At 40.1% G+C, this 14,953-nt stretch overlaps 1 protein-coding gene across 9 annotated transcripts in view; it reads left to right on the top strand.

Moving 5' to 3' along the window:
- Positions 1-14,953, top strand: part of epb41l3b (erythrocyte membrane protein band 4.1-like 3b) — a 54,200-nt gene that overhangs the window by 9,762 nt on the left and 29,485 nt on the right. For 8 of the 9 annotated variants that reach the window (XM_072668643.1, XM_072668640.1, XM_072668642.1 and 5 more), the window contains exons 1-3: positions 2,607-2,696; positions 12,241-12,398; positions 14,368-14,511. In XM_072668643.1, coding sequence (XP_072524744.1) covers positions 12,252-12,398; positions 14,368-14,511 — 291 coding nt within the window. In that variant the 5' untranslated portion in view covers positions 2,607-2,696; positions 12,241-12,251. Of the gene's footprint in view, positions 1-2,606; positions 2,697-12,240; positions 12,399-14,367; positions 14,512-14,953 lie in introns of those variants that run through there. The other variant, XM_072668646.1, reaches the window with a different exon arrangement.

Genomic DNA, 14,953 nt, shown 5'->3' with positions numbered 1-14,953 from the left:
GCTAATATGTTACTAGGCTCTGTAAAGACAGTGACCTACAGCGGGAAGTTGGGGTCACATTTAAGTTACATATAAAAAAAGCTTTTTTAATTGTTATAGTCCAAAACATAAGAAGCAAGAGTTTTATTAAATCAATTAATGTGCATTATGCAATAACTGTACAGTGAAAAGTGTCATCGTTTTTTATAGCACAGCCTCCATTACTGTGGGATGTGGTGTTTAATGACACTGGATCCAAAAGCCAGTATATTTTATATTTTATGTACTATCATGTTTTAGCCTCTTAAAGCCAGCAGAACTGTAGGGTAAAGACAGTAAGACAAGAGGTAACTTCTCCATCCTGGCCTTACCTCCCCTCAGAGATTATAGCCTCAGTCCCAGTCCATAGTCTGACTATGGTTTCTCCTCTGGTTTGACCTGGTTCACTCACCCTCAGAAGACCAGTGATCAAAATAACAGTGATACTGTGTAGGTTGTTATTACGGTAGCCTACATGTGAATTGCAGAGCCTACTGCAGTGTTTGGACTGGACTGTTTAGACTTGGTTCAGTTGATCTAAAACAGACTGTGGGACTTTCCCTAATGAATGCCGTGGCCAAACACACTTGTTCCTGTAATAACTTGGCCTCAGAGGCTAAACTTCTGTCTACAGCCACGTTCTTTATTGCGTGGCCTGCAAGCCACTGGCGGCCTCCAGAGGCTAATGTAGTGGCCTGTGAGTGAACTCCAATGAGATGTAGGGCTGAGCCCTATTCTCCCCCGCAGAACTTTTAGTTCATGGTAAACTGTCATAGATAGATGCAGCATGTAGAGATTTGGTCCAGAATATTCCTTTCATTTCTGGATTGTTTTTTTTTTTTTTTTTTGGCCGATCAAAGTTGATGGCTGTAGCAGAAAAAGTAAAAGTTGTTAAATGTGTCTTGGAGAGACTGATGCATTTTACGCCGTGTGGCTGAAATACGTCTCAGACCACCTTCTAGGCGTTTACTCTTATGTGGCTTGGCCTTATCCAGATCTAATCCTGATACTTAAGATGCATGAAGTGACCAGGTGTAAATGGGGTCTTAGTTTCAGTTTTAAAACAATTTACAATGTGCTTATTCCAGTTTTCACTCAATCATGGACTCCTTCTATCACACAGTGTACTCAGGCTGTTATTTCTGTCAGTTGAGCCAGATGTGGGTCTGGAGTCAACACTTAAGATTACTGGTATTATTTCAGCTTCTGTGTGTAATGTCTGATTAACCTTAACAAAAAAGATTGTTCAGATTTTAGGTTAATGAACAGCACGTGCTACACATGAGAATGCAATGCACGTATTCTTGTTCTGTTAACTTACTGACTTGCATTTAGTTAACTAAAAAACATTGAATCCCACCACCAATCACTGAAAACCTTTTGCTGTGTAGGTTAATGTTCCTAGTGCTGATGTTGGTTGGGTTGGACTAAAGGTGATATATAATTTATATATATTTTTTAAAACAAATTTTAAGTTTTTTTTAAGTATTTTTACAACATACAAATATGCAACACATAAAGTAAAGCAGCACTCAGATCACTTCCACTTATGCAGCTTTTGGTATCACCTCACAACCTCAGACCCAGTTCCTTCAATGAGAATAGCCTTCCTCTAAGAAAAACTGAGTGAAGAGCGATGATCTGCTGCACGTTTGCTGTGGAGGATTGCTACACTCCGAGATTTCACTTCACCACGGAAAAGCCACAACCCTAGTGACGGCACATGCTAAGGACTTTAGCTTTGTCTGGACTGTTCAACTGCTCTAACCTCCTGAGTAAATTCCCATTAGTGATTCCCATAAAACCGTGTTTGCATTTGTTTTTAGCATCATGTGTGTAGCATGTTTGCATCTGCTAAGATGATACATTAGGAAAAGGGGTTCCACGTTGTGGTCAAAGTAAGGGTATGCCACATAAGTAGTCTTTCATTAGAGGGAGATATATATATACATATACAGTTGCAGAGAATAGCACGGGCAGTTAGAAGGCCTGAACATTAAGGGTAACCAAGGCTGCCCAGAAAAGTGGGTTTATGGATCCCACTGTGTAACAGAAGGCAAAGCCCACAAATCCCACTAAAGGCTACATTGACTGGCTTTAATTAGTGTGAGTGTGTGTTTGTCTGTGTGTCTCTGTCTCTCTCTCTCACTCAGACAAACAGACTATACATACATATGTATGTATTTTTACTACTACTACTACTAATGATAATAATAATAATAAATTATTCTTGTTATTATTTATTTTTATTATAACACGGAGAATAATTTATTATTAATAATAATAATCTTTAATTAATTGCATAATTAATTAAATTTTGTTTGGTTATTTCCAAAAACGTGTCCTTTTCAGCTTCTTTCCATTGGCTGTAGTAAAGTCTAACGTCTAATCTCCGGAGCGTATTTTCCTTTCCCACCTATATTCGGCACAACCCCGCCCACCTTCGCTGAGATTGGCTAGTAGTCCATCCTCGCAAGCGGTCCCTTATTGCTGTAAGTATAAACCGCTGGCCAATCCCTGCGCAGGTGGGCGGGACCGCGCCGAATACAGGTGGAGGAGCGAGCACCGCCTTTCAGAATCCAGTGTGGACTGAAAGCTGAGCCTCGCCGCTCTCAGCAGCTCCGCCACCGTGGAAGACCGTGGCTGTCAGAGCCCACGGAAAGGACACGGCATATTCGGTAATGTCCATGTTAAGTGTATACGACTGCTTCGTGCTCGAACTCGCAGCTGTTCGGTGTGTGGAAAGCCGGAGCCCGTGTCGGTGCTGCTGCGTGTTGTTTTCGTCCAAACGTGGAGTTAGCTTAGGCTACGCTAGCAGAGCGGGTACAGCTGTGGGCTGACAGCATATTCTGGCTGGATAAAACCCGCTTGAAATGTGGTCGGTTTTGCTTGATGCTTGATGTGTATCAGAAACGGTTGTGTTTGTCCTCCGTTATGGCTCCGTTTAGTAGGAAATGTGTGGGGAGTGAAGGCTCTCTCGGTAGCGTGTACAGTTGAATGTGGGCTGCCTGCCTGAACGAGGCGCTGGGTCGAGGTCTGACCCTGCCCTGCTGCCACAGTGGATGCCAGCCAGCCAGCCAGCACTGTTTATTTTATTCATTTTACTGTGCTGTGCTGTGCTGTGCCAGTCCGGCAGTGCCTTAAACACATACGATAGTCTGGTTCTCCCTCTGTTAGTACTGATGGGGTCAGAAATTCAGCATGAAATTGCATAGTAGGTACATTATTCATACATAATGTAATACTCACAGATTATTATTTAGTGTTATTGAGGGCTTGCTGTCATATAGGAGCATTGGTCTAACTTCTGGACACTGTCTACAGTGTTTAGCGTGAACAGTAGGCCTATAATGTTTATTTGGATGTAGCAGAAGATTAACGCACAGTATTTTTTATTACAACAAAAGTTACTAGTGCCTGAATAATCAATCAGTTAATCAATCAACCTTTTATTTAATCTTAGGTACACAACACAGTTCAAATGAAACCCCTAAAACAGCCATGAAAGTAACAGAATTGCCAGGAAAGGGAAATCTAATAAGATATTCTAAAACAAATCTATTAAATCAAAAGATTATTAAAAATAAGTTAAATACTAAAATCAGCATCACTTAAAACATTAAACTAAAATGTTAAAATAATCAGAAATATATGTTCATATAAAAATATATAAACTAATACTAATGATAACAGTATAATGACAGTAGAATAAAAAATGATAACTAAAAATGACGATCAGCTGCCTTGTGCATAAATATGTGCCATTTTAGAGCTTACTGTTAATATTATAGCTAATATTTGCACAATGCACAAAGCTTACCTGCATAAATGTATGTTAATACAGTAATGTTTAATATTTAACTTGATTAGAGGACTCAGCATTATGCAAGTTTGATATTTCATTATAATGCGCTAGCTGCAAGCTAGTATATACCTTAATAAAGAGAGTGCTTTTTCTCCCTGAGGTGAAAGGGAAGGTCTGTCCTCATCGTGGGCTTGTATGTTTACATTTTACTACACTTTATTTACTTTAATCAGTAACTTGTAAAGTAGTTGCTCCAGTGTAATAAATGTATTAAATAATACTTGTTTGTAGGGATGGGCAATAAGCCCAATATTGTATCGTATTGTGATGTTATTGTGATACTCAGTATACCTTTCTGAGCATATCAAGAATATTATCAGTGTCTTTAATTATCATGATATGGTAAAAATGTAATATCACCTACCCCTGCTTTTTGGTATTAAATGCAGAGACTCCTGCTGGACGATACAATACCACATGTGGTATTGTTACACTCCTAAGTACTGTATAGTCTGTATTAAGGCTGCACACTATATTTTTTTTTCAGCAATGGCCTTTCAGCAATGCTTGCATGCACAACAGTCACGTTGCAGTATGCACAGTGTCAAATTGTATCAAACACATCATGCTACAACTTTTTCACTGCTTATACAAAACAAAATCCTCATTTTCCATGACACATCTACCAGAGGCAGATAATATCTGCTGAATATTATTTATTTAACGCCAATCTTGTTTGCATATTGTATATGGAGTGTATTATTAATATCATAACATATTGGATCACTGTTTTCTGGTCTTGTCTGGTGAAACCAGTAGGAAATTCTAGAAAAAAAATATTGCAATGTTTATAGTATCCAAAGGCGCATTTGGAGATTCTTTAATTTGAAACTGTGGAAGAACCTCTTATGGTGCTTTGAGGAACCTTCAAGAAAAGATTTTATAAGAAAAGGGTTCCTCGAAAGCTCCTCAAAGCACCCTGAGAGCGCCCTCCACAGTTGCAAACTAAAGAACCTTCAGGAGTTCCTCAAGGATCTCGTACTTTTAACAGTGTACTCTACCGTGTAGTGTGTATGAATACAATATAGTGTTTGCAGTATATGCAGAATAGTGTTTAGTGCAGTGTGTGATCTCTACAAGTAAAGTAAAGCTATGCTGTCGATTGGGAGGGGAGGGGGGGGGGTGCGGCACAAAGGCTTCTAAGAGTGTGAGCATGAACTTGGCCTTGTCGGACAGCAGACAGTGCTGGGAATGGAGTCAGGAGTGATTTAGCGATTAGGATGGAGCATTAAGACTTTAAGCAGGTTTAACCCGTCTGTACCTTTTGTTCACAGGCCGAGCCTAGTCAGACTTCTCCAGCTCTTCATACAGCAGACAAGTCTTTATTCCCGATCCACTGCTGTGCTTCTTCAGCTGCTTTATAGTGTAGTGTAGTCACTGTTATACAATCAATAATGTTACGTTCTAGTGGAGAGGGTGAACAGTCGGTCCTAACTACTTTTCCTAACTACTTCTTGACCTTTTCTCCACCCACAATCTGCCTAGGTCTCCCCTTTGATTGGAGGCATGCTCAGCAGATGTAGTACAAATAAGCTGCCCTATATTCACTGCCGGTGCAATTTGGAGGTCACTGCAGGGGTCACATCTGTTTTGTAAACGGCTTTGATCCATTTTGATTGACAGGTGTGCTTCAGAGGAGGTGACACACCTGCTCAGCACTGTAGCAGGGCTGTAGTAGTCTGAACACTTTCATAGCTCAGCCTGAACGTTTGCACCCTACCTCAGCATCTGGGTGCTCCTTTATTTCCTACAGTCAGCAGCCGGCTGACTCAAACCCCTGCCCACTCATTCAGCAGTGCAAGGCCCTTCTGTTTCCATTGTGGTGTCCCAATAAGACACATTTTTATGTGTGTGATCAGGCTCAGCTGGTGGTGGGGAAGGAGTGGTTTGCATGGTGGACAGTTTGATTGAGTACACTGTGATTGATCAGCTCAAACTAGCAGTAAAGTACCAGAGCAGCTGAGATGGTGGTTGGTGTATTTTCCGTTGTGAAGCTTTAGGCCATTTCTGCATGGAGATTAGTGGTTGTGGCTGTTTGTAAGTTGAATTTCTCCAGTCAGGTTGTGACTGGGAGTTTAGCATGTAGCTTGTGTGACACATGATGAAGCCCACCACACCACATTTCAACAATGAGAGATAGATTTTGTTAGGAGAAAAGGTGTCAGTTAGAGTGGTGTTTTTACATGTGTACCTAGTGTGTGTATTTAGTTGGTTGTTATTAAGTTTGGTTGGAATTTTACATTTGTAATTTGCATTATTAGGTCTGTCACCAGCATTTCATTGGGATACTGAGTGTTGAGCATGACCGATGTGGCAGATACCAATTTTAGGAAGCAAAATGGTTTGCTGTGCAATAATATCAGCCAGTATAATTTTGTTATTAAATTTGATACTCTAGTAGTTTTAAAAGTATTAGCAGTACTGCTTTACTAATTGACATGGTCAACAGTTTCCACTGTCATACTTCGAGAGAAATAAACAGCCTTAAATAAACCATATTGTGGCTCACTTATTCATTAGTCCTGTTTTTAAGCTGTTTTGCTTTTCATGATTGTGTTATGTTCAGATTCACTGTATACTGTCATACAGTAAAACGGGTAAAGCTCATGAGGTTTAAAAGGTTAGATTTTGACCTATTGTTGGGAAATTAGAAGTTCCAGTGATGCATCAATTACTGGCACCATTGCAGTAATATTTTCGCCAGTGATGATAAAATCAAAATCGGCTGATCTTATCAGCCGGCTGATTTCTTCCCTAAAACTGTTACTTCCCTATATAAAACAATGAACCAATATCCTACGTAATATGCTGTTTGGTCCATCGCAATGTTATGGAATGAAATAATTGCACATTTTAATGAATCTATAATGCTTTCATTCTTGTTTATTGCTCGATTAAGGCATGTGCATGGCAACAGCTAACTATAGAGCATGAGACAGTGGACCTCTGTCAGAACTAACATATACATTCACACACACTGTTCGGGTTTCATCTGTGCTCACACACAAGCTGTGTAGCAGATCCTTCTGTTCCTTCTGTGCCTCCACTGGCAGCGTAAATAGATGGTGCTGTGCTGTGTTAGGTTCTGTGCATAGCCATATGACCTTTCTGTTTGACATTCTCTGTGTAGACATTTGGCCTTTGCCCTTGTGTACATTGTTGTCATGTGAATGGGAAATCATTTAGAAGAGGCTAAGGAAAACACATTTTATGGTATTACATTGATACCAGCTGATCCTTAATGTATAATTAATTAAAAAAAAAAAAAAAAAAAAAAAAAAATGTTGTTGTGTTTTCAAGATGGATGTAAAATAAATTATATTTGGTAAATATAATCTGCCTCTGGTAGATTTTATTAGGGGTATATAAAATATCAAATTATCAAAGTATTGCAATGTTATGTTTTGCAGTACAGTACAGATTCTCAACTACAGAATTGATTTTTAATAAACAGTTTACATGTAAAGATTAGTGGCAAACACTAATTCATCTAGTGTTGTGTTTAAAGTCTCTCACTGTTCTGATTGCATAAAAAAATTATTTTCTTTCGTTATCAGGTTTTATACATATGATGGCTTGTTTTTATACCATGACAGATTTCCCAAATTGGGGTTTTAAAAATCGCAATATATCGCCTTTCTTACAGCATCGTAATATAATCATCCGTTTTCTAAAACCGGTACACCACTGCAACGCTAGGCAGCCCTGGTAGATCATGGAGGAAAAAAACAAAAAAAACAATATGAAGTTGTAGCATGACATGTTTGATTTAATTTGCCTTACATGACTCTGCACATCCTGGCATGTCCCTATTGCGTGTGCTCGCATTGCAATGACGATACTGATATGATATATTGTGCAGCCCTAATTCGATGCTGTCATGCCATCTGGAAAAGCAATAGAATCGCGATGCTAGTTGCCTTATTAGTCCATATCATGCAGCTCTGGTTTGTTTGTGACTGAAATGTTGGGTTCAGAGTGCTACACAACCATCACAACAGACCTGCTGTCCTGCCCCTGTATCGCTTCACTAATTTTAGAGATTAAACACACACATGAGCACACACACACACTCTTACATGTGCCTCATTTCTTTTATATTTCTTATATATAGCTCTCTGAAAAGAGCAGATGGCTTTAGTCAGCCCATCTCTCTCCCCGAATCTCTCACTGCTCACTCGTCTCTACGCTGGTCTTATTTTAGCGGTGTGGATTTCATGGCAAACTGGCATAAAATTGCCACAGGAGCTCTGACAGATGTCCAAGTGTAGATTTCACCCAAGGGAACTGCGGCCTATTGTCACTAATTCTGCAGTGCCCAGCGTTCTCCAAGGAGCTAGCTCTGTGGTAATGAGCTAATGGGCAAAGCTCACTACAGAAGATGTTTAGACATTGAGTATCTTTGGAGGAGAATGTATTTCATATTAGCCTACTCTCCTGTGTATCACCAGCAGGCCTGATGGTAGGATCAAGGGGGGGGGGTGCGCTGTGTGAAGTTACAGAGTGGGCACAAACCAATCTTCCCCCACAGAACGGCTGGAGATATGGAGTAGGTGATATTCGAGTAATGCTAATCTGCATAGCATTAGCACAAACTAAATGCAGTAGTGCCATGCTTAACCCTTTAAACTGACAATAAACATATTATTCATAATTCATAGTGGATACTGAAGGATGCAGCATATTTACTGAATAAGCCATAGTAGATGCTGAATATTTGGAGTAGTTACTTGCATAAATCATAGTGCATATTGAATAATTCAACAGGAACTGAGTAATTCAAAGTAGATCATGAAATCTTGCAGTAGATGCTGAAGAATTCATAGTGGCTGCTGGATAATGGGGAGTGGCTGCTGGATAATGGGGAGTGGCTGCTGGATAATGGGTCTTAAGCTTGGGTTCACAGTCTTAAACCGTGGGCACCGCTGTTTCACACTGTGGTGTGCTTTAGAATGTAGCTGATACTCTTCAGAATGTTCATTATGTTGAAACAGTGGGTTGTCATAACAACAATGGGTTACCACAACAACCCGCTACAGTTGCTGTGGTAACTGGTGTCAGCTCTGTCTCCCTAATCGTAAGTGCATGGATGTTCCAGGGGAAAAATGGCCAGTGAGGGGATGCTCCTTCTCTTTACATGGAGAAAGGTTGTAGTAAAAGGATTCGGTTTTGCTCCTAAAAAATTATTCAATGCCGTAGAAGAAGCACTTTTGATTCCATGAAGCAGTTTTTCTATAGTATTGCTCTAAGAACCATTCAAAGCACCTTTATTATAACAGCGTCGAGTCAGTATGTCCATAAAATGTTAATCAGACCTTGGGGACTGACCTCATCTCTGGCCATGAAGGTTTTCTCTCTGACATGCTCCATAAGGTTGTGTCGCTCTCACGCCCATACACTTTATTCTCTCATTACGTTAATGCTGAACAGAAAGAGCATGAGTCGTACAGAGTCTTCGCCCCCTGTCCCTGCTCAGGCCCTTTGGTTTAGTTTGACCTACTTAAGACGCATTAAGCTTGCAGACTAAATGGGATTGGCCTTCTCTCTCCAGCTTTTTTTCCGCATGGACTGCCACATCACCGCTGGTTTCACACTGTCCAACCCTGCGACCTGCCACACAGCTGCTGAAGAGGGAATGGTCTCTATCTCTCTCGCCTCTTCTGAAGGCATGACTGAGAGGGTTCCAACCGTCCAGCTGCTTGCTTTCTTCCTAGTGTTACTGCTGGGCTGTGTGCAGTGAGGAGGCTAGGTCAGCACCTATCCAATAAGTCTCAACACTCAAAATTACTTTCATTCTGTACAGTGTGTGAAAGAAATCAGTGATCCATCAGAGTTCATGTTCGGTATTGATTTTAGATTTGGAATTGGTGTTGTCATTGGTATTGATCGAGTCTTAGTTAGTGATTATACCATTGAAGGTGCCATAGAATGAGTATTTAAGTTGTTTTTGATGTATAAATAGAAAGTGTGTGAGTGTGGTTGGGGTGAAAAATGTGCTGAATTCGTTTTACGTGCATATCTACCACCCTGTTACCTTGCCTTTGGAAGGAAATGCACAGGTTTGCCTTTTACAGAGGGTTGGGGGGGGGGTGTAAGAGCAGAATGTTTAGGTGACGTTGGACTACTGCAAAAGTGTCACACTATTAATGTTTATGAATCAGCATCGACTTCATCTTTAGCAGATGTTTACATGAAAATTTCTCTAAAAACGCCTCTACTTGGCATTAGCTATCCAATACTACTCAGATGTATCATTGCTGTGTATGGTGTTGTCGCTACCAAACAATGATGGGGAGGCACAGAGCAGACAAAGCTGCTCCTATCGCTGCCATTATTGACCCTTAAACATCCTGTTACCCTGCTGGGAGTTATACACATACTTTGGCTGGTGTGCTCAGGCGTTCCTGGTGAAGCAGCGCTCCTGTCCTCACTACACATGCCCATGTGCTGTCCTGGACACACACTCTCATACTCATGCGTAAACACTGAGCTAAAAATAGATATGAGAGAGAGCAACTAAGGAAGGCTGTGGAGAAGCAAAAATCATCCCTTCGGCATTCTGCCCTCGCCAGTAGGAAGGACTTGAGTCTCCACTGTCACGATAACCGCATGTTGACTTTAATAGCAAGTGAAGTTTCAGAAGGCTCCAAACTAGACTGTGTCAAAACATGTAATACACTTGCCACCATCTGAACATTTTAATTTCACTCTATATCAAACACAAAACCTATCAAATGGTGCATATTCTATCCCTCAGAGTCTATTTAACATCAACTGACATGAGTACCCTATAGTCAGAATACATGTGGATAATGGGAATATACTGATGGCCTATATGAATAAATAACACATTTATTTATTTATTTATCTGGCAATTGTTTGTTACATTGTCAGAATTTTGTAGATTTAAAAAATGGCTTATAATAAACTGTTCTTACATTGACTCCAATGAAAAGTTAGGAAGGTCTCCTGTAACGTTGCCACTTTGGAAGTTTATAAGCTTTTTTTGACGTAACAATACCACCATATTAATATTAGCGTTTCCCTTTGTGTATAAGGAACTTCTTAACAAGCCTAAACAAAGTACCATTTATGCTTTCAGATGTTCTTTGCATCATGAATTTGTATAGAACAATTGCCTTTACTAAGGAACCCTGTTTTATCCTGTTTCTGGGTTAAAAAAAGTAAATAGGACTAGGCAATAATAAAATAAGAAAATAAATGTATCACTATACACAATATTTACCACAATACATGTAATCACAGACTAAATTCATCAGTAGCAACAGAATAATACTAAGTACAGTAATTATTATTCAATGTCATAATTAAACCAGACTAATTACACTGTTTCTAATGAAACCTGCAGCTGATCAGTGTTCTTTAAGCACTGACAATATTCTCCATATGCTTAAAAAAGTATATTGTGTATCACAGTAGCAAAATGTATTACGATACGATAAAATGGCCATATTGCCCAGCTCTAGTACTGAATTTCTTGTATTGCAATATTGAAGTACCAAAGATTTTGTTTCCTTTGTAGGAAAAGCTGTGTAGCACTAAACTTTCGATGCATTGTGCAACACCACTTTCTGCTGTTTGCAGAACTGCTGTTAGTGGTTCCCGGTGTAGAGGGGTCTGTTTGTTGAGCTGTTTGGATAGCTGCCTCTCTAAATGACATGCTTGTCCTGACATGAATAGTTCCACTTTAATTGAAACGCGTGTTGTATAAATATTTGCCAGTGTTCAGAGCGTGTTTTTCATTCTCTCGCAGATTTACCCCGTTTCTACCACCTTAAAAATTCCTTATTTGTTAAGACAGCCCCAGTTTGTTTGCAGGTTGGACAAGAATGTAGTAAATAACTCACCCTGCGGAGCCAGTAATGTCGGTCTGAAATGTGCAGTGTTGTGTCTCATGAACTCGGAAAGGGGGCGATGATGACTTGGGGTGAAAAGTTCAGAGCTGTATGTGGCATTGACACTCATTTAAGCCTCAACAGAGTGAAACATGCCCTGAGACTCGAACGTGAATATTGTGGCATGTATTGTAGTACACAAAGTGGAGTGAGATGAGGTGGAACAGGGAGTGTATGGTCAGAGGGAGTGGTAGGTAATTGGTAATTGGTAAAAACAGGTAATTGGCTGTTTGTCTAGCGGTAACGCGGTTTGTCTAACCGTGGATTGATGTTCACAAGTCTGTAGCAATGCTTTTGTAGCCTTTTCCATCTTGTTCCTCACAGAAGACTCCAGAAGTGTCCGAGGAAGATCACAGCTACCCAAAAGTAGACACAGTGAAGAATATGAGCATTACGTAGCCTGTCATTTTGTAACATGGACGATTTCTCTCCTAATTACAGTGTGAATTGCCATGACTGCTGATGCAGGCCAGAATTTCGAAACCAGGCAGAATCAGAGTCCGAACCAGCAGCCCGAATCCGCCCAGGCACTTCCCACACCCAGCACACCACACGTGCCTTCTGCAAGTGGACACACCAGCCCAGCCACATCACACCAGGTGAGACTGCTCAACACACGCATGCACTTCTCAGCACCCTTTTGGACAGGAATAGGTGAGCATTCCATCATGCAGTCAAGCCATCTGTGTCCTTCTCTATTAGATTTAACATCTGTATATTATTTGTAGTTAGAGGTTAAATATCAGTGACTTGAGCCAGCTTCCTAGTCCTTAATGAGAAACTTTGCAACTTGGGCAAAGGTGAGGTGTCCGTATGTTCATCTGCAGCGTCCTGCTTATGTAACAAAATATACTGTTAACTGTAGTAGAAAAGCCTAAAAATGTAGATGTGAAGGTCTAAAACCCATGCCTGTGCCGCTATCCATAGATCTAGATCATCCCTCTATGATTGTTTCTTGGCACATGTTTTGTTGCTGGAAGTGAGGGGACTTTCCAGGTGACACACTGAAAATTGGTTTAGCATAAGAAAACAAACACTTCCTTTGGCTAAAAGAAATGCCTCTGAAACAACATGTAGGTTTGTGACCTTATCTTGTCACTAAATTGAGCGCTTGTTTCCGTATTATTCATTTACATGTTGAGCTCAAGCTGAGTAAAGAAGCACCTGTTGAAACAGGAATCGGATTCTGGAATTTGGTTGATATGCTTCTTTAAAATTCCCTAGCAAGCACATGATCCTAGCTAAATCTGTGAAGCACTCAAAATATCCCTGTTGCCACAGTATAGGATTAAAACACAGTCCCGTTTTATACAACAGCCCCTTAAACCATTTAACAGTGTGTTTTGTTTTTTGTTTTGTTTTTTTGTTTATACACACACACACACTCGACTAATAGAATCATTAAAGTTCAACTCAGGATCAGTGATCAATAAATCTGAGGCTCGTTTCTTGGGGTCATAAAACCTTGTTATGGTTAGTTTTATGAATAATTATTTTAAATAGAAATGGACCGGTCATAATTTTTGAGGCCGATTGCCATTCAGCTTGATCCTGTCAATCACTTATACAGATCAGGGGTGGGGCTGGATGCTACAACTTTTCCAGGCAGACTTGGTAGCGCCTCATTGTGCAGGGTTTTTTTTTATTCTTGTATTTTTTTGTTGTTTTTGTTTTATAGTTGAACAAAAAAAGGCTGTTTAATCCAAACCAACCATTTCAAATGGTTTTGCTCTTTTCTATAAAAGAGAATATAAGTTTCATACTGTAGTACTTTAGCTCTGTCCTTCAGGCTGAAGTTTATCTTTACTAATGATAGGCTCGTTATTTAAAGATCACAGGTCTTAAGTTTTTTCGGTTTTACTTACTGTATATACAATGCAATGTCTACAGATAAAAATGAGGCTAAAGTAACATTCTCTGTTAAAAGTTAGGACCTGAAGCGACTTGTGAACACGTTATAATGTACAAACTACTGTATGATTATTAGTCAAGTGCTCATATCCTATTATCCTTAGGAAATGTTGTTTTCATCTGGGGCCTTAAGTGTGTTTTGAAAGTACAGTAATGTAAGTAAAACAGGGTATTGTTCTGATGTTATTGGGAAGTAAAATTCAGACTGTTGGCATCTTTTCACATTTTCTGCACATTTCTCCCATAAAAGGATACTCAGTATTTTCGAACTCGATGCCCTGCTTTAGAGAGACAGTAGGAGGCTCTCAGTTAAATGGATTGACCAGTTGTGCTTGAATTTAATCCCTCACAGAGGCACTGCTGTAGCACACTGTTTCTTCATCTATCTAGATTACGAGCGCTGAAATTACGCGACTCGATTTGTTAAATCCCTTTTGACCTTGATTTGGCAAAACAGACGAGGGCACTTTGGCTGAACCTGCAAAGTAATGCTACACAGAGTAAACTCCTAGTAGTTTGACTTAAATTCTTTGAGTGTAATGCATTTCAAACCATTGTTCTAAACCTGAAGACTACAGGATTTCGAATCATGGATTTTAATGTTCAGATTTCCAATACGTGTTAATAATGTATTAAACCTCTGTTATGTCTTTTCAGCAAAGCGGAAAAGAGAACTACATATCCCAGACGTCTTTGAGCAGCAGGCTCTCCAGGACCCCTCTATCCAGCACCCGCGAGCTGAAAAACATGCAGTGCAGGATCACCCTGTTAGACGGCTCCGACTACACCTGCACAGTCGAGGTGAGTTGGGTAGGGAGGTATCTTATTGCTGCGGTGACGTTCCAACCCGGTTAAAAAGTGAAAGAATTTTTTTTAACCACCACTAATTGGCCCGCTGACCGCTCAGCCCATCACATACAGCTGAGACAGGGCTGTTAAAACTGCTCTAAGACAGCTAATAAATGGGAGGGAAACTCTAATTCTGTGCCGTGTGGCCCAAGCGTGCAATGCCATCCTCAGGAATTAGTGCAAAACAGGAGTTTATGGACACACTGAATAATTGTCCTGTTCCTTTATTGACTTTCCAAAAACAGCTTATGAGTTCCAGACTCATCCTCTGTTCCTTCAGCCCATAATGAGTTTAATGAAGTGTGTTCTAGGAAGAACAATACTCAGCTATGCAGTCCTATGACCCTGGAGAACCAGAGAAATCTTCAAATTCAAGATAATCCGTCTGTCTGTA

Source organism: Salminus brasiliensis, chromosome 23 (genome assembly GCF_030463535.1).
Source record: "Salminus brasiliensis chromosome 23, fSalBra1.hap2, whole genome shotgun sequence".
In the NCBI taxonomy this organism is placed as follows: domain Eukaryota; kingdom Metazoa; phylum Chordata; class Actinopteri; order Characiformes; family Bryconidae; genus Salminus; species Salminus brasiliensis.
The sequence above is the reverse complement of the archived record's forward strand: the minus strand, read 5'-3'. Positions and strand labels throughout refer to the sequence as shown.